A 19,282-nucleotide genomic window follows, 5' to 3' on the forward strand; every position below is an offset into this window, starting at 1 on the left:
GATCAAGAAACCTGAACTACTGGGGAATTCTGCCAGGCCCTTCAGGGCATTCTTTGAGCAGAACTGTCTTAGCAAGGACTCATTGATGAAAAGAAATGCTCTAGTTACCCTGTAAAATTATAATTAATACGATTTTCTTTCATAGCTGTCCATTCCACATCTGAGCAGTTTTCAGCTTAGCATTTGTCAGCAGCGTGAATGTCAAAAATAAGAAGATCTAAGAGGAATTTTCACTCTTCTCTGAGCCTAATGCCTGTTCAAGCAGCTGGCTTGTAGGTTGATATTCATACTGTAGACAAATAATGGGTGTCTTCATCAAGTATCAGTATTATTTTGCACTGAAGCGTGAGACTGTATGTGAATTCCCCAAACCTTTGCAAGGCAGTTCTAAATTTGTCTCTTTTAATTTAATTTCTGTTCCTCCCATCTATTGCTGCTATCTACCAGCATCACAGCAGATTTGAAAAGCAATTCCTCATGAGGTACAGGTTGCCCTGGAGAGTGACTGCTCTCATACAGATATTTTGCAGCCTTGACACAAATCATTCACGACTTGGCAGTGGGTTAACAAATCCAAATGAGCAGCAATGGTAAACCAGCAACTACAAGTGTGAGACTTTGCACTGTGTTACCAATTCAATTGGATGCCAATCTGAGGCTTACAAAGACAATTTTTTGAAGTGCAGTTGCTAGAGTGAAAGCTTTCCAGCTCCCCTGAAATAATAAATATTCATTTTAGCTAAACTAGAATAGCAAAAATACTTATTCAAATTTAATAAGATCTAAAATAGAGACTTTCTCTTGCTGGAATTTGCCCTTTTTGATGCGCTTTCAAATCCTGCATAAAATTTTCAACAACCACAAAACATGTGGTATCCCCACCGAGGCTCAACAAAAATCTTGCAATCATGTTGCATGCACACAATATTTTTCATGAAAAGTGTTTTTACTTATTTTCCTTTTTCCCTCACTCAGAAATCCTGAAGTTGAAAAAAACCTGTCATTTAATCCAAGCTGAGATTCAGATGTCACTGCAGTGTCTCATGAGAGCTATGGATGGGAATTGTGCATTCTCTGCTGCAGGCTGGGTCACCTGCATATACTAATAGCTCTCAGCCAAGACCCCCACAGTATAAAACAGTGACACCACAAACACTCAGATGTGGGGTGTTGTCAGAGCCATCCTAAAAACAATAGAGAAGAAATGAACCTTCATCCATCTGGCAACTTTCTTTTCAAAATCAACCCTTTGGATTTGTATATGGAATCTTAAAATGGAAATGTTAAAGTTTTGACCTTTTCCACCAGAAATATAATTTTTTATCTAAGTTAAGAAATTATTTTCACTCATATTTTTCTGTGTAACTGAAGTCAATACTTCCTAACTACTTGAGGCCCAGGCAAGTGCAGCTATTGCAAAGACAGAAATGGGCTGAAATGGCCACTACACACTGTTGTACATAGGCTTCACAGAGACTTTTACATTAGGGGAGAAAGGTTTTGAATTTTATCTGTATGTTATAATTTTGAAGCAAGAATAAATTCGAAGTATGGTCTCCAAATGAAAAACTACACATATTACTGTAGATTATAAGTGTTGACTAGAATTTGAAATGCTAAAATTAGTAATGGACCTGGGCAAAGAATCTCACATCCCACATGTAAATTTTGAACATTACCAGAAGTAGTGTTCCAATACAAGTTGTTGTACAGTGTTTCCTGCCTCTACTCTGGGCCAAGCAGAAGATCTCCACCTTCACCAAGACCATGCAGCAATTTCACTTTGGGCAAGTTCTTATTAATCTGAACAACGTAGCTCTGCCCTGTTTCTGGTTTTTCTCTTCCTTATGCCCATGACTGCATTGAACAACACTCTTTACACATGCAGGATACAGTACATGAAATGACTTTCCAATGAAAACACACACTGGCTACAGGACGCATTTTGCCTTTTGGATGCCTTTGAACTAGACAAGCTATCATGAGGCAAGTCTTGGGCCTTTAAACTAAACAAGATATCATGAGGCAAGTCTTGGGTCAGCCTCTGTGGGGCTGCATTGGCCTAAGCACAGTAAAAGCTTCTGGAGCCTTACCTTTTTATGGCTTTGTAGCAAATGATGACAACTACAAAGAGGAACACTAGTGTGGTGCAGCATACTGCAATGATAATAACCAGGCCTGGCCACCAGGTCTCTTCAGTGGGACAAAAGGTAGACTTGGGAGCTGTAAAAAGAGAGTGGAAAAATACATTAGTTCTCCCAAATCAACAGGGTATTATCAGATATGCTTCAGTCACTCACGCAGTAGCACCACACCAGGATGACAGATATATGCAAAGATGTTATTTCATATTTAGGACCCATTTCTTTCTTTTCCCCAAGCAATCAATTTCTCTTATTGGTACCAAATATTTCTTGTCACAGTCTCCAGATGACCAAGTTCTCTGTGTCAGTGTTATCTACAACCTGGTAATCAGCACAAAGGAGAAAGGTTCAGCTCTGCTACCCGAGGGAAACATCTTCTTCCTCTGCATTCGCCATCTCCAGCTGCATCAGATTTAATTTCAGAGAGGGATATTATGATGATAAGAGCATGTTTTCAAACCCCATTAGGGGAGGTTAGTTGGGAGCCAAAGCAGTGCCTACCAATCTGTATTGTAGCTAATATTACTGTAACCTTGGAGTGAAGAAGGGGGATTTCTTTTAAAAGAATATGAGTTCTATTACATTTACTAATGGCTTTCAGAGTATTATAGTTGACAATCTTATTTTCCTTTACACTACCTTTGAATTCTAAGCTAAGTTGTCAAGATCTGTTAACGTTAATAAAAGCTAACTTGTGGAAATATAAGCTATTATTATTATTATATTTTTCTTATTACATTTAGGGCTAGAATTGCCTATTTAAGTACCACTCAAAACAAGAAATATTTTGCATCTGGTGACATTTAGTTAAAATATTTTCCTTCAGGGCTATGTTCCTTTTCCCATGCTTTGAGGGGACACATTTCCTGAAGGATGGTGAGTAACAGCCAATGCCTAGAGCAGTATCAGTATATTGCAGAGGGAGGAGAGAGCCTTAGCACAGCCTCTGCAACCACATAAATTCCATGAGAATTCTGGTCACCTTAAGTGACATTTAATAATGAATCAGTTGATGGGACTGTCTTTATCTATATTCTCAACTAAGTAGGTGAGAGAATGAAATATAGCAAAAGGCTCTTTCATGAGCCTCATTGTTTAATTTGATATTCTGAATGTTCAGTACACATCACAAACAGCTGCACAAGTTAAAATATGTCATCAGTCCAGTATCATTTATTGTGATCTGACATCTCCTCTGTCTCCTGTGTTTGATTAGGAAAAGACACATACCCTTAGATTATCACTAAATAGATTAAATAATGAATGATACAATTCCTGAGAAAACTTCTTTTTTCCAATTGCAAGATGCATAGAGGAGTTGGCAACATTCACCCCAAGGGATCTACAGCACCACCTTAGGAAAAACTAGGTAAAGAATTGTAAGAAGCAATTAAAGTAATGAACCCAGCTTGACAACAAGTGGTTCCCAGATTCCTCTTTGACAATGTTCACTTCTAGAGTGCCCCAGCAACTGAATTTCTACTTTATTACTATGTCAGTTGAGGAAGTCTGCTTTCAATGGGCAATGGAACTATTTACTGTGTTTTGATAAAGCTAATGATTTTAATATTCTCTGGAAGTTTGCCTTGTTGTTAGATTCCAGAACAGAATGCATTTCAAAGATGACAAAATGTTTGCATGAAGGAGCAGGCAGTGTCAAGGTCAACTCTACCCTTCTGGTGCTGTCCTGAAAAACACAAAAGGGAGCAGTGAAGTAAAAGGAAAATCATCAGTCAACAGGTGCCATGTAAAATTTGGTGAGAGCACAGAAAATGGGAGAGGTGGGGCCTTCCTTCTCTAGCCCTTGTTCTTCTGAAGGCAGGATCAACCAAACTAGCCAGAAAGCAAAACAGTGGTGAGCCTGGGCTGCTCTCAGCACAATAAATGACACTGACAAATGGCAGAGGCAGGATATAAAGCCAGGCCTGTCACATGTCTGTACACCATGTAGTCTTTGATGGTTTGCCACAGTATTTTTCCACGGAGAATAAACAGATATATGTGGGATTGAATAGTAAACATTACTCCTAGATGCAGTCATTAATGACAGAAAAATAAGAATTGCTACAGCCTAATCCACCTGGCTCAGTCCTTTTCCCCACTGCTCCAGACTGGGCACTCAAAAAGAAGCCCAAGAAATGCTGGAAGCTACCAAGCTGTTTCCTAGTGGCTTGTGGTTTCATACAAATTTAAAAATTACTTTATTTTTCTACTCCTTATTAATGCAGTGCTAATCTTGTTTTCCTTTGAAATGCCTGCTCCTTTTTCAATAAGCTCATTGCTACATGTGTTTTTCTGCCTTTCTCAGTATGTGTTCACATAGCCCTCATACCCTGGCATTTCTATGTCCTTAATGCATTTCTCCTCACAATTATCCTCTGAGGAAGAACTGCATTTAATCCCCTTCTGATGGTGGGGAGGCTGAGCCTGGCCTGCATGGATGGCTCCTCTGTGTGCAGCAGGAAATGTCAGCTGAGAGGGAGCTTCCCAAAGAACCAGCAAGATGCCTGGGAAGAACCACATCTTCAGAGAGGAGCCTCCTAGTGAGTCCCACACTGAGCTCTTGATGCTAGGGAGGCATTGATGTCCCAGCTCCCTGGGGCTGGGGCTCACAGCTTTGCCTGGGGCTGGGGAGGCTCTCCATCTTGTGCTTGACCACCAGATCCCAGCTTATCACCCCTACCAGGGGAGAAGGGCTGAGCCCTCAATGTCAATGAGCTCGAAGTGATGAGAAATTACCCTGGGTGAGGTAATTTATGGCACCTTGCATGGAGTAGCAGTGCATTTCACAGGCACTCCCTGGAAGAGCACACACGGGGGTCCCAAACACTCCTCAGGGAGATACTGGCATCACTACAAAGCACACTGAGCAGAAGATGAGCACACATGTAGGTCCCAAATGCTCCTCAGGGAGATACTGGCATCACTACAAAACACACTGAGCAGAAGAGGAGCACACATGTAGGTCCCAAATGCTCCTCAGGGAGATACTGGCATCACTACAAAGCACACTGAGCAGAAGATGTCCCACACTACCTATAACAATGTCAGTGTCCACTTGTTTAATCGTCTTCACTCATGATGAAGTGCAGGAAACCAATTCTCCTGCTTGCCTCCTTGTTTGTAACACCCCTTTCAAACACATTATAAAACCCCCAAAACTGTATATTTCAGAGCCAAATTGTGCCCTTTCCCTTAAGTAAAGAAACAAGCCACAGACTGCTGTCCCTCACAGAGGTGTACCAGGGAGTGGAGGATACCCCTGGGTGCCACAAGTCCCTGTGTCATCCCACTGGGCTTCTGAGAGCTGAGGGCTGGCCAGCCTGGCCACAGAGGGTGCTCTGTGATGCTGGGGTTATGAAACTATAAAGCTACACACAGGGTAAGCTTAGCACACAGAAATTGAGTTAAAAGCCAGAGAACCAGTATGTCTCAAAACTAACTATAAATGGAAAGTCGCTGCCGGAAGAATGTGGTTTTTAAGAGTGACCTCCCTCTTCAGCCCCCAAAATAGGGTGATGAAACTGATCCAGTTTGCAAATGACTTGGGAATGCATTCAACTACAAATGGAGACAAACATATTTAGATTAGAAATAGGGTAATTATAATCATTAAGGATAATTAGTCATTTCCATAGTCTATCATTTCTGGTTGAGTAGTTAAACAAAAAACTTAGTTTAAGGTAGTCTTTTCATTTTTACTTTAGGAGGTCTAAATTCAGCTAAAGAGATTGGACTCAGTATAAGACTTAAATAAGTAAAGAAAATGCTCTGGATCTGGAAAGTCCACATGAGTACAATGCCTTTTATCTCTTGGCCTTAAAATTTATGAAGTACAAATGTTGGTTAGGTTTACTTTTAGAGGGCTATCACCTTCTCCTATTCCCAACAGCACCAGGCTTAAATAAATACAATGAGCAAATAAACCCATTTCAGCCCTGTAGTGGGTAGATGGATCCAACTCATTCAAAACAAATTAACAAAAGAGTGCTTTCAGATCAAACTGTTCAGCATCACAAAAATCTTACACCTGCTTTTTTTGACTAAATTTGTTTTGAAGACCCTGGATGAAGACACAGCTCTAACTCTAATGTTAGAAAGTATCTGTACACAGCTGGCTCCAGCCAGAAATGTGCATACCAGAAAAGATTAGCTCAGCTATTGAGGGTTTCCCTCAATGTCTAGCCACAAAAATAAAGGTTCTATCACTGGAAAGAATGTTTCCATGAAATTCCCAAGAAGTTCTCTGATTTTTTTTTTTTATCAGATCTCAGTGTTCATTCTCAAAATTGCTCTGAGCATCCAACAAAAAACTGTGATGAAGCTGTTTTAATCTTCTGGGTTAAGGAATAAATAGTTTTGTGTATGTTGTAAAAGCAATACATGTACTGCCTGAGACAGAATCTAGAAACAGGACTTTGAATCCTTGGATACACTATCAGGTTATCTGTAGTGGTCATGGCTGTAGTTTATAAAGCTCATCATTTCAAAATCTAGTGCTCCCATAATTTATTTTGATTAGTGTTGCTGCTTTCCATTACCATATGGGTTTTAGGCTAATTGCTCTTTGCATGGGCATGCTGGGACACTAACAAGTAACACAACCAAGTCTGTCAGGAGACAGAAAGGGCTCTCTGAGGGGGGCCACGCTGAGCTGGTGGCCCTGAGCAGCTCTTGGCAGTGATGCTGAGCCAGGGAGCCTGCACCAGGGCACCCCTTCCTACTGCCAATCCCACAGCAGCCAGCTTTGCAAAGCAAAGAAAAACAAAGCTGAATAAAGCAAAACAAAGCAAAAAAATCCAAAACAAAACAAAACCAAACACGGGGCTGAGCCAGAAAATAGCTAAGGGAGGCAGTGACCCGTGCTCCCACATGTAATCCCGGGGAGGTGTCTCCAGTGGAGTCTGTCAATTCACTCACAGACTGAGACCCAAGCAGCTGGTGAGTGCCCACTGATGTGATGGGGAAGGGTGACAGAGACCCCCATCACCTCCCTACAACAGCAACTTCACACCTAAAAAAAGAAAGAGCACTTTCAAGATAAATCAAAACGTATTGTTTTTCTTTTGCTCTTATTCCTATTCTTGCAGAAAGGTCAAGAGTGCTGTCGTAATCATCCTTATGAGACATCTGCCTGTTTTTAATATTGTATACTCACAACAGGCTAAACCCTGCCATCTCTATGCCTGAAGCATTTCTCTTCCTATTGTAAGGCTGCCTGAATCAGCCATGCACTTTTAATTAGCATGCTAGGAAGCAGGATAGGATTTTATTTTGAAGGCAGGCTCATATTCCAAGGGCCTCAAGTGTTTTATCAGTCTTGGTTGGAAATTAAAAGGAAGATGAAGGCAGTGTGTTTTCAGCAATCTCTATGTATGTCACATGTTCTAGAAACCTGTTAATCTTCTGGCTAAAACAGGGTTTGGGTCCTAGTTTCATCTTCACTCTTATTTATTATTTTGATATTCAGGTAAATTGTATGTTGACGTCCCATTTGCAAGACAGAGAAGACACTAGTTCCTGCAGCCATTGTCACACTGGGATGCAGGGACAAGCCCAGAAAACATGGAGAAGTTTAAATGTGATTTCAAACGTCAAGGTGTATGAAAAAAACTCCCAGGACACTCCAGTTTCCAATCTGAACTCCCAGTTAAATATGGAGAAGGATTTTGTGTTACAGTTTGGGTCTCTTCCCATCAAGGCATCTCATCCAAGCTCCTGTGGAATAGAGGAGCTCAATTAATACCCTGATTAATATGAAATAATTTGGGTTCTGTGAGGAAAAACCCTGCAGAGGAAGTTACACAAACACCAAGGCTCAGATATTTACTCTAGGCATTGCACTGTGTAACACACAAGAAATAAGGAAAGCCTCCATCACATGCTCATATCTTTCTTGAGAAAGCTGATTTCAGTCCTGAGGCCTCTTTTCAGGATGATTTCAGAACCTGAGGCCTCCTGTCTACTTTTGCATAAGGCCCTTCACTCCCCCCAGAAGTGTAGATTCACCCTAAAGTGAGTGCTGATTAATTTAATGCTGATTAATTTCATTGTATGATAGGATGAAGCCTTAGGCAGCTAATAAAGAAGGTCCAAGGGCTCAAGTGATGTAAACTAGCAGAAGTGCACCCAGCTGTGAGACTGGTGCCAGCTGAGGACCTTGTCCCAGCATCTGCATGATGATGCTCAGAAGAGAAATGTAGCTGAAGGTCAGGATCAGTGTCTCCAGAGCCCTGGAGGCTGAGGGCTCTCTGGGAACAAGACTGGTTACCTAACCCAGGGCCTTGGGGAGAGATCAGTGAGTCAGTGTCAGCTGAAGCATCCCCTCTGTTTGCTGCATTTCATCACGTAGGGACTGCTACAGATGTGTTTGGATAATGCATGCAGTAGGAACGTGCTGCGTGTACCCAGGGCTGCTCACAGTCAGAGGCAGCCAGCAAGGGAAAAACAAATCCTTCCAAAGAGCCTGCTAGTGGAGTTTGTGGTGCTGCTAGACTTGATACAAATATAGATCTTCAGCTGTTATTCTAAAATACATTGTGAGAACAGGCAAAGTATGTGTTCCCTTCCACACTCTTGGATTTCAGTGGAAAATTTCCTGTGAGGATGGGGGAGAGGAGGCTGACCAAGAAATGGGTGACCTTGGTGTGTGTTCAGGGGCAGAAAGCAATGACTGCAGATGCAACCTGCATCCTCAGGTAACCCCAATGCACATGTCCTGGGGCTCTGCTTGGCCACAGGGAACCTTGAGCTCACCTTCACGTGGCAGCCACAGCTGCCCGCAGGAGGCGGCCCTCGGGCTGGTGATGAGGGACAGACAGGCTTGCCAAAGGAAGGACTGGCATTTTCCACACTGATGGAGAAGTGGCTTGTCTAGCCCTGTCAGGTTTCCTCACGCTGTGTTTGGTTTTTTTCACTCCCTTACAGATTTCTGCCCTTCCTGTTGCCTGTAAGCTCAGGGCCATTTGCAGAGTGCCCTGAGCCAGCTGGGTAAACAACCAGGCAATAGCGGTGTGCTAGGCAGAAAGCCCGTCCTGATTTATGGCCTCCCTGGAGTAGCTAGGTTAAATAACACTGGCAGAAATCAGCTATTCCTGTAGCAGATGATACTTCTGTTTATCACACTTTGTTGCAGACAAGTTTATATCATGCAGCTGCTCCGTGCATATGTTCCTACTACACTTCTAAGGGGGATGCTGCAATCACTACGCAGCGGGAACTTCTGCTATAATAAAAACATGTGTGGGAATGATGCTGGAGAAATTCCCTCCCCCGCAGCTCTTACACTGTAGATACTGTTATTCTACACTCTCAGTTGCCTCATCTTAGTTTTCTCCTCCTTTCTAAAAACACTTCTCTTCTGAAACAAGAAACACACACAGCTTTGTGCTTAGTTTTGGGAAGACTGGGGTGTTCAGGAGGTGAAGGAAAGGGGTGGTTCTGCAGGGATTTTCTGAAGGTCACAGGCACAAGAGGAGTGCATGGCTTATTGCAAGAAACAGAACTGGAACTGCAGGTGAAAAAACCTGAGCACGGAGAGTCAGTAAGGAAGAGAGCAGCTGGGTGGGGGAGGTTAAGTGCGATGCTCAAGATCTAAGCTTTAGGAGTTATTGAACCGGTACACATTTAGGTTTGGGCTTAGCAATAGATTTCACTAAAGCTCCATGTTACTGTGCTTCCTTGGTAGGTGTCATGCAGCTGCTTTTCCTTGGCAGATCTGGGATTCTTATAGAAAAAGAAGATATAGTTAGGACCAAAATAAAATAATAATAGGTAAAAATATTGGTTGGCCAGACATAAGGAAAGCACGTTGTGGGAAAGTGGCTTGGGCAAAGTCACTGCACCTCAGTGAGAAAGCCAGAAAAACAAAATGTCTTTTGACTCCTGGCCAGTCCTCCCCTCTGGATTGTATTTCCTCTTCTTTGGGAGTAAACACAAACAACTGATTTGGCTAAGACTACATTACAGGGGTGGAAACAGCAAACTCCCTTTCTGACTTCCCAGGCAGGCGCCCGATGTCTGCCCCAAGCCAGCACAGCGACACCACGCCCAGCAGCTCAGTGCAGCCAAGCCCTATGGACAGAAACAAGGCAGGATCCCACAGGATGCCCTGGAATGGCTGACACTAAGCTTGTGGGACAACCTGTCCTTGTTTTGTACAATTGCAGAGGGAGACTGGAGAACAGTTCAGAGTTCTACGTACATATGGAAATATGGCAATCCATAGAGCAGAGCAGTCAAACCAAGGGATTGTCAAACAAAGTAGGAATCATTAGTCTGTGCTCCTAATGAGTAACAGGCTGAGGGCCAGACCTGCCTGCCTTAATCCTATTGGGTTGTTGGTGAAGCTGATGGGACCCACCAGAACTGAGGAACCCCTCAAACAGGGGCAAAACATGCTTTCAGCTGCTGAGGTCTTTTGGAGGAGAGCAGGGCTAGAGAGCACAGAGGGAGAATCTGTTCCCTAAAGCATGATCTGGAGAAGCAGTAGCATTTATAGACCTTGTGGTAAAAAGGCTTTTAAGGAGATTACATCATAGCTAGCTTCTGTGTTGATACTCAGCTCTGGCACTTATCTTTACAATGCATGCTCACATCAGCCAGTGCCCTCTGATCTGACTTTGTCTGGTGTTTTTCTAACCAGCAGTCTCCCCATGAGATGCTGCTTTTCACTCCCCCTCTGATTCTCTCTCAACTTAAAGGGCTGAATTGTTTCTAGCCTGGCTGAATCACAGCCTGTCTCTCTCTGTCCCGAGCAAATGAGAACTGGAGCCTGTGCAATGCAAGGAAACCTCCTCCTTGCAGCAGCACAGGCGTTTGGGAGAGCCTCACGGGCATGGTCACATCTTCTGCTCTCCACAGCCTGGTCACTGCCAGGCTGGGCAGCACCAAGAGAGTCCTCATGACCCCCAGGTATCCTAAGTGCTGCCTCTCCATGGGAGCCATCGCTGTGGCGAGCCTGCCAGACCTGGTGGCCTGTTTGCTGAAATGGAGGACATGTCCATCGGATTAGTGGGGATCTGGTGCCCCTAAGAAATAGGTCACAAGTGCCAAAGCATTTGCTGTTAAATTAGTACCCTGGCATTTATTTTAGAATGTAACCTGGTTTCCAGAGGTTCTTAGCACTCTGAGAACCACGATGCTTTAAATTTGGTATAAAGATACACAACCTTAAGTTCAATTTTCTGCATTTCATGCTACAGGCTTTAACCTCTCTGTGCTTAGGCACCATGTCACTGCAGAAGACAGAACTTCCCCTCGGGAGGTGGGTTCCAGGCTCAGTTCTCCTCCTTGCTCACTGGGTGATTTTGGGACAATTTCCACTCCAGCCTTGTTTCTCCTTCTCTGGGATGGGAACAGTAGCTCCAGCTTTCTAAATGGCTGCAAGGTGTAGGGATAAAACGTTCAACATAAGGCTGCATGTCAGCACTGTTGCTATTTCTTTCCCAATTCTTTAATAGAACCCATTTGTAAGTACTTCATCTATATTTCTACAAGAACTAGCTGTAATTACCTGACCTTCCTGTCAACCACCAATTCAAGGAAACACAGCAGCAAGGCCAGTACTGGAGACAGTAATTCTCAGTTCTTTTGAACAGAGGCACCACTGAGAGACAGAGATGTGCCAGTACCACCCACTTCATTGCACAAACACACTCCAGCTCTTCAGTGGCAACTGATGTGCACAGGCATTTTATGAGCACTTGCAAATCTTCAGTGAGGAAAGATCAGCGCTGAACACAATCTGCTTGTCCTGCCAAACTGTGTGACCTCATCATGTTACAGTGATGAAAGTGAAAAAGCATACAGAAAAAAAGAGGCCTGAAAACACTGGACCTTCATGCTAAATCTGCCATTTAAGCACACTTGGGCTTATTTCCGTTAACAAGCACACACACACACACACATGCACACAGACATGCACAGAGATATCTGGGGCTGTTTAGCATGGAAAAAAGGAGGCTCAGGGGAGACCTCACTACTCTCTACAACTGCCTGAGAGGAGTTGTAGCCAGCTGAGGGTCAGTCTCTTCTCTCAGGCAACCAGCCAAAAGACAAGAGGAACAGTCTTAAGCTGAACAAGGGGAGGTTTAGGTTGCACATTAGGAAGAAGTCCTTTAAAAAAAGCGTGATTGGGCATCAGAATGGCCTGTCCAGAAAGATGGTGGAGTCACCATCCCTGGAGGTGTTTAAGGAAAGACTGGATGTGGCCCTTAGTGCCATGGTATGGTTGACAAGGTGGTGCTTGGCCGTAGGTTGGACTTGATGATCTCAGAGGTCTATTTACAATCGAAATAATTCTGTGACTCTGTGAATAACTTCAGCATGGGTAGGAAGAAGTTTGCTTCTGGGAATCAGATATGTGGAGACTTCTTCAAGCCGCCAGGGAAAAGGACTATCTTTGCTTGCAGGCTTATGGCACCATGCCCTGAGCCATTTAACATCAAACAAAAGTAGGAACCAGTGAAAGAAATAAAGGGTTGCTTCCAAACTGGAACTCACTAGGTACAGGACATGCATTTCCCCACCTCAATCCTACAGCCAATATCACCTCTCAGGTCCTCTGCAGTAAAATAGGTATAAAAAGAAATGAGTCTTCTAGGCAGTTTGTCCCCCAATCTACCTGTCTTGCTTTCAGGCTGTTTCAGAGGCTGGTTTTGGGCAGATGATGGACTCATCATCAGTACCAGGAATTTCTGGGAGAAATAGGCTCCTTTGTGGTGCAGTGCAACTGCAGAGGGCAGCTCATGGGGAAGCAACTGCCAAAGAGCAAAGACATGAAATAGAAAACTTGCCTCATCCTCCCTTGTGACCTGACGGCCACCACTCACCTCAGATCAACACTGAGGAAGTGATTAGTAAACAGTTAACAGATTAGTACACAATAAACAGCAGTGAAGAGCTGTCCAGTCCAAAATAAGGTGGATTGGACCATGGCTTGGGACACTTGCTGAGAGCTAAGTGGCTTGGAGAGCTTATTCAGCATCTATCTGAACTTTTAGGTGATAAAAGCCCTTAAAAAACTAGCCCCTGTTGCATGTAGTTGCTACTGCACTGCCCCCAGGCTTTACACAAGCTTTACCTGAGGCTTCCACTGTGCCTCAGGTACCCTTGGATGAAATCCATGCCCCAACAGGTGCCATGAAGGCAGCTTCTGGTGAGCCTGTTAAGGTTTTGTGGTAGTGGCAGTTGTATGGACACTGTAAGCTCATACAGTGAGCCTTCCCAGGTTGTTAATTCTCTTATCTGCTGATATACTCTCCTTTTCAGGGTTTTGCTGGAGCTGTATCATCATTGGAAGAGGAGTAATAAGACAAGTCATAGAGCTGGTATTTAGTGTGGGTTCATGTCCAGCCCCTCATTACTGCATGGTGATGGTGTGGCTGCAGGTGCTGCATCTCAGCCCTGGCACAGCCCTCACTGTGTGACGGTACAGCCTCCTATTCCTTGGGACAGGACATAGCTGATCATTCTATAACAATTACCATTACTTTTGACCTAATAATAATAATAATAATAAATAATAATAATGATAATCTTCAGTGCTTGACACCTACTAGTCTCAAATACAGAGTTTACAAGGAGGAAAACATTATCTCTCTTTCAGATGTGGTAACTCTGGTGTCTGATATTGTAGTTGACTCTGTTGAGATCTCCCAGCAGGTTGGTGGCAGAGGGAGAAGCAGTGCCCTGGACTCTCCTTTCACCATTCCCTGGAGAGTGGGAAAGATGTCTCCTTTGAAGGAGTCAGAGTATGTCACCCTCAGGCCTTCTGAAAGCTTGTCAGTCTTTCAGCTCTTACACTGAACAGACCTTCCAAGGAGGGATGATAGAGGCTGAAATTCAAACAGCTGAGACGTGATTTCAGGAGTCTACACTCTTACAGTGATGACCAGTCTTTCACCAGCAAATGATTAATGAGCTACCTCAGGGCTGGCAGATTCCATCTCACAGGAGGATGACAGATTTTCTTGGTATAATGTTTTATATACAGATTGAATTAAAGTCCAGATTTGTACAACTTCTTAGAGTTCAACAGTATTCCCATGAGTGGTGCCATCAGTCACAACCTATGCAAAGTGAATAAAATTCAGTGCTACTGGCATTAAGTCATTAACTTGTAGATCCTTAAAGCTTTTTCAAGAGCTTGAGAACCTCTAGGTAATAGCAAAGATTAGACAAACCTCACGTCTTAGTGCTGACACTTTCTCAAAATTAGCACCTTCAGGGAAGTCTGAGACAAAACCAACTGCAGACTGAATTTCCTAAAACAGATTGTGGAAGACTTGGAAATACTCTGCATATTTTCCTAATGTGCTAATAGGACAGTTTCTAAGGTACTGGTTTGTGTCCATCTCTGAAAAATAAATGGTTTGCCTGTTGGGCACCCCACTATATGGTCAGAGTGACTACAGCAGACACATCCTTTAGATTGGTAGGTGCAGATGGCTCCAAAGAGTTCACTTTACAAAGAAAGTAATTTTGTAAGTCATATGTCTAAGTTTTAGGGAACAGCCAGCTGACTGTGTGGCTGATACTTCTGTTGATGTATGGCATCTATAATCCTAGATAATCCTCCTATTTGCCATAATGTGTTTTATTCCTTGTATCACTTCAATAACTCAGTTATTGCTGGAATTAAGGGCTACTTAAAAAAGGATCACTTAAAAGTGTCCCTTAAGAGATCAATGAATAATTCCCACACCTACTGCTCCTAAGTTCCTTTTCCAAATTGTATACAGATTCAACTTAAGGGAAATTAAATTGAAAACCCACCCAGGATAAAATGGAACTGAAAGGTAAAAGACCTTCCAAACCAGGTGTAAATGTAATTCTAATATAAGTAAAATTACATTTTTCAACTACTACTTTTTCATGCAGTTTCCATAAAATACAGAACACTTAAAAAGGCAATTACATCACATTAACAGATCGAGGCATTTCAGTGTGCCAAATGTCCTCATATGAAGTTCTCAATCACCACTCAGTATATTTGGAACTCCTGGAAAGCTAAAAGACAAGGCACAGGTTTCTTTACAGTCACAAAGGCAAGCAAATTGGTTACAGGTTGCTACTGCACTGCCCCCAGGCTTTACACAGTCCCTACTGAACCCACAGCAGTGGGCAGCCCCCATGTACTTTTCAGGTGATGCCCTGAAAAGCTGAGGCAGAGCACCTACACCTTGCCAAACTGAAACAAGAGTTAAACTCATCCCTCCCTGTGCTCCACTGATAGTTATTTCCTTTGATAATGGCTATGAAACAAAAATATGCATCACTTTCACAAGGAAAGGAAAATGTCCAGGGATGATTCAAGAGAATCTGCTCTGTTGGTAAAAGTCCAGTTTAATAGCAGTGTTTGTCAAGGAACAGATCTTTGTCTAAAATTATTTCTAACCAATGAACTGATGAAATACCAGCTCCATTTAAAAGACACTTCAAAATAATAAAATAATTCATTTTAACAGCCATTAGGGATTCACAATTTGCTGCTATATTTATGTAGTTGTAATGTAATTTGATTTACTAGTGGAAGGGTTAAATTAACTTGCATAATTATTAATAACAGATTTTGGCAGCAGCATCAGTTATTAGCTGATATTCATACTATATTAATGGACACTGTGTCCTCACTTTGGGATAACATCCCAAATTTCCAGACTACTGCTTCCTTGACCTGCTACACTGACTTAAATATTACCCTTAAGCTGCAATTACACAAGCAGGGCAACACCTTTATATCCTGTTCATAACAATACAATGCACAAAACTCTTACAAGAACATATTTCTTCAGGTCTGCTTTCCCAGGGTCAGCTGCTTAGCCCTTCCTGCTGGAACAGCTTGTGCCAATTAAGCATTTACTTCTGACTTGTCAAGATGAGGCACAACTCCTTCTGCCAGGAGCAGGTGAACCTACAATTACTTGTAAATCAGCAGCCTCTGACTCATCAGTAAGTTCACTGAAGATTTGTTATCTTCTTAATCAGTGAAATGGTAGGCATGTACAAATGGACTGCCATCCACAGAAGGAATTAATGTCTTCAGCTTAGCCAACTCCTGCTTAAAAAAAAATCAAGATGTTGGAGTATGCATCTCAGAGCAGAAAGGACTGTTCTATTGCAGAACCAGTTTAATATGTGATGGTTCTTTTTAAAAACTAGACAATGCTTTTAATCTATAGACAACAGAACTCCCACTGATTCATGCACTGCAAAATCTGGCCTGAGGCTCTTACTTTTAAATACTTCAAAATGCATTTTCAAGAGAGAGGATTTTTCCATTATATCAATTTATTACTGTATGAAAAATTCAAAACAAATATGCAAGGTCCCAGAGCAGGGGAGATAGTCATCACTTGCCTAAATAACAATTAGAGTTGGCAAAACGTTTCAGAATTTATTGTGATGAAAAACTCTGAAATGGGAAAGTACTGGAAGCTGTGAGTGACCATCTGGTCTTATCAGTGCCTCAAACAGAAAGAGATTTTACAACTCAGTATGAGGAGATGGTAGGTGTAAAAGTGACAGCAGAATCCTATAATGAAGGTATTAGTATGAACCTTTCCAGTCTTACCTGCTTTCTCATCACTAATCCTGCTCTTCAGACTTGATATAACATCTTAGATGCTCAACTATTTCAAATATTGTATTTGATTGCTGCTTAAGAAATATCCTCACCATAAATAATTCTCTTATTTTAACTGAGAGGTGAGGACTTGTAACTTTTATTCCTACACCAGAAATAACTTGCTTAATGGAAAAAAAAAAAAAGGCAGGATTTTAAATTCTATATGTCTTTGGTGACAAAATCAAGAGACTGCAATTTGAGGCAGAAAATCCAATCACTGCATTTCTGATTTAGATGGGTGAATTCTGCTTAATCCAGTCTTGGATGCTTAATGATTTGGTTCACTGTGCTAAGAGTGAAGGTGGTGTCTGTGATGTGAAAACAACATGATGGGGACTTGGACTAGACTCTACTTCTGCCATTCTCCATGGCTCCAGGCTGTGGGCTCTGAGTTCAATTTAGATTTGAAAGTCTCCAAATCCTACAGCCAGTTCTGAGAGTCACATTCCTCCAGTAACACAAAAGTGTATGTGGGAGATGACAAGAATTGAATTTTGGTTTTGCTTTGTAAATTATGAACAATGCTCTCACACAAGACTGCAATTCACAGTATGACAGCTGTGTTACCAAAACTGGAAGGGCTTCCCTGTTTCAGCATTCTGTTTGCATTTTAAAAAAGTCACTGTCTAGACCAGACTTAATCTCACAGCAGCAGTCACTACTGTAAATGCCTTCATGCAGGAGCCAATGTGTCCCCTGCCATTTTGGGGCCACTGTAGTTCTCTGCTGTTCAGGTTTGGTAGTCACTGTGTTGTATGCAGGATGGAGGGAAATGTCTTCCCCATATTATAAAACAAACCCAGCCTTGCCTGTTTGTTAACATTTCCTTTGGGCATCACCTGGGAGAAATCCACCCAAGATTCCTCTAATATGTCCAAATATCTCAAAGCTACTCTGAACAAGTTTTTCAGGCAGAAGGGCAGTAGATGAAGGGTGGTCCTGCCAGCTGAGCACTTAGGGCCAGCAGCTTTGCAGTGGGTGCCTGTAAAGATAGAGAGTCCTCACAAGATGAAATGCTTAACTAAAGGGAAATTAAACTCAGATCTCTCTGAGGTGCTCAACTCCTGTTGCAGCAGCCTCCATCAGACTGAGCCGAGCTGACTATCGGGCATCTCATATTTGAAGACACGTCGTGGCCTCCAGAAAGGCTTCAATTCATTTTGCAATGACAGCTTCCCCTCCACTCCTGGGGGACAATCAGACCTCTGCCAAAGACAAAATTCTTTAGGCATTGAGTAGGCAAACACATCAGCATCCAAGTACAAGAAATGTGGTGAGAATCAGGACCATGCTCAGTTTTCCTGCTGGAATAGCGACATGGAGACAGTATTCTGCATAAGGTTGAAACTGATCCTCACTGGATCACCTGTGCATTCTACCATCAGGATTTAGGACCAAGAAAATCCCAAGGAAAACCCATTTCTTATTCTTTTATGTCCTAGAGTCATACAATGTTTATTTCTACAACAAGTTCTTGCTCTGAAAGGTTATTTTAACAATTAGCAGCACATTTGAAAACTTTGGTTACTTGAAAACCTACACAAAGTTTAAGAAGTTCCAGACTATTCCTGTTCTTCGGATTCCTGCCTAATGTACACACATTGTGACAGTCCAGAGATGAGTGGCATTCCTCAGGGGATGTATTAGGACTGGTGCTGTTTAACATCTGTGTCAGCAACACAGACAGTGGGACTGAGCCCATCTTCAACAAGGTCCTGCACCCATGTTGGGGCCATCCTGAGTACAAGCAAAATCTGTGAAGAGAATAGATTAAGAGCAGCCCTGAGGTGAAAAACTTAGGGGTGCTGGTGGACAAGAAGTTTGACATGACCTGGCAACGTGTGCTCACAGCCCAGAAAGCCAAGTGCGTCCTGGGTGCATCAACACAAGCGTGACCATCAGGTCAAAGGAGGGGGTTCTCCCTTCTATTCCACTCTCATGAGACCCCATCTGCAGTACCATGATCAGCTCTGGGCCCAGTATTAGGAGGATGTGGACTCACTCCAAGATGGGGGCACGAAGACAATTGGAAGGCTGGAGCACCTTTTCTATGAGACCTTAGAGGTACTTCTGTGAGGCTGAGAGAGCTGGAGCAAACTCCAGGGAGACCTTATAGCAGCATTCAGTACCTGAAGAGAGCCTACAAAAAAGCTGGAGAGGGACTTTTCACAAAGGCATGTATGGCAAAGGACAAGGGGTAATGGATTTAAGCTGGAAGAACATAAATTTATTTAGATGTTAGGGAGAAATTCTCTACTCCGTGGGTGGTGAGGTACTGGAACAGGTTGTCCAGAAGTGTTCAAGGAACACTTCCCCATCCCTGGAAGTGTTCAATGCCAGTTTGGATGGGGCTTTGAGGAACCTGGTCTAGGGGAAGGCATCACTGCCCATGGCAGGGGGGTGAAACTAGATGATCTTTATGGACCCTTTTAACCTGAACCATTTCATGTATCTACGATCTGTCCCCAAAGATCTGAATGCCCTCAGTTTTCCTACTTGCACTAAAGGG

At 42.8% G+C, this 19,282-nt stretch overlaps 1 protein-coding gene across 2 annotated transcripts in view; it reads right to left on the reverse strand.

The window, feature by feature from the left end:
• Window positions 1-19,282, reverse strand: part of PRIMA1 (proline rich membrane anchor 1) — a 49,785-nt gene that overhangs the window by 19,280 nt on the left and 11,223 nt on the right. For both annotated transcript variants that reach the window (XM_050975388.1, XM_030240324.2), the window contains exon 3: window positions 2,094-2,223. In XM_050975388.1, coding sequence (XP_050831345.1) covers window positions 2,094-2,223 — 130 coding nt within the window. The remainder of the gene's footprint in view (window positions 1-2,093; window positions 2,224-19,282) is intronic.

This window comes from Serinus canaria, chromosome 5 (genome assembly GCF_022539315.1).
Source record: "Serinus canaria isolate serCan28SL12 chromosome 5, serCan2020, whole genome shotgun sequence".
Lineage (NCBI taxonomy): Eukaryota > Metazoa > Chordata > Aves > Passeriformes > Fringillidae > Serinus > Serinus canaria.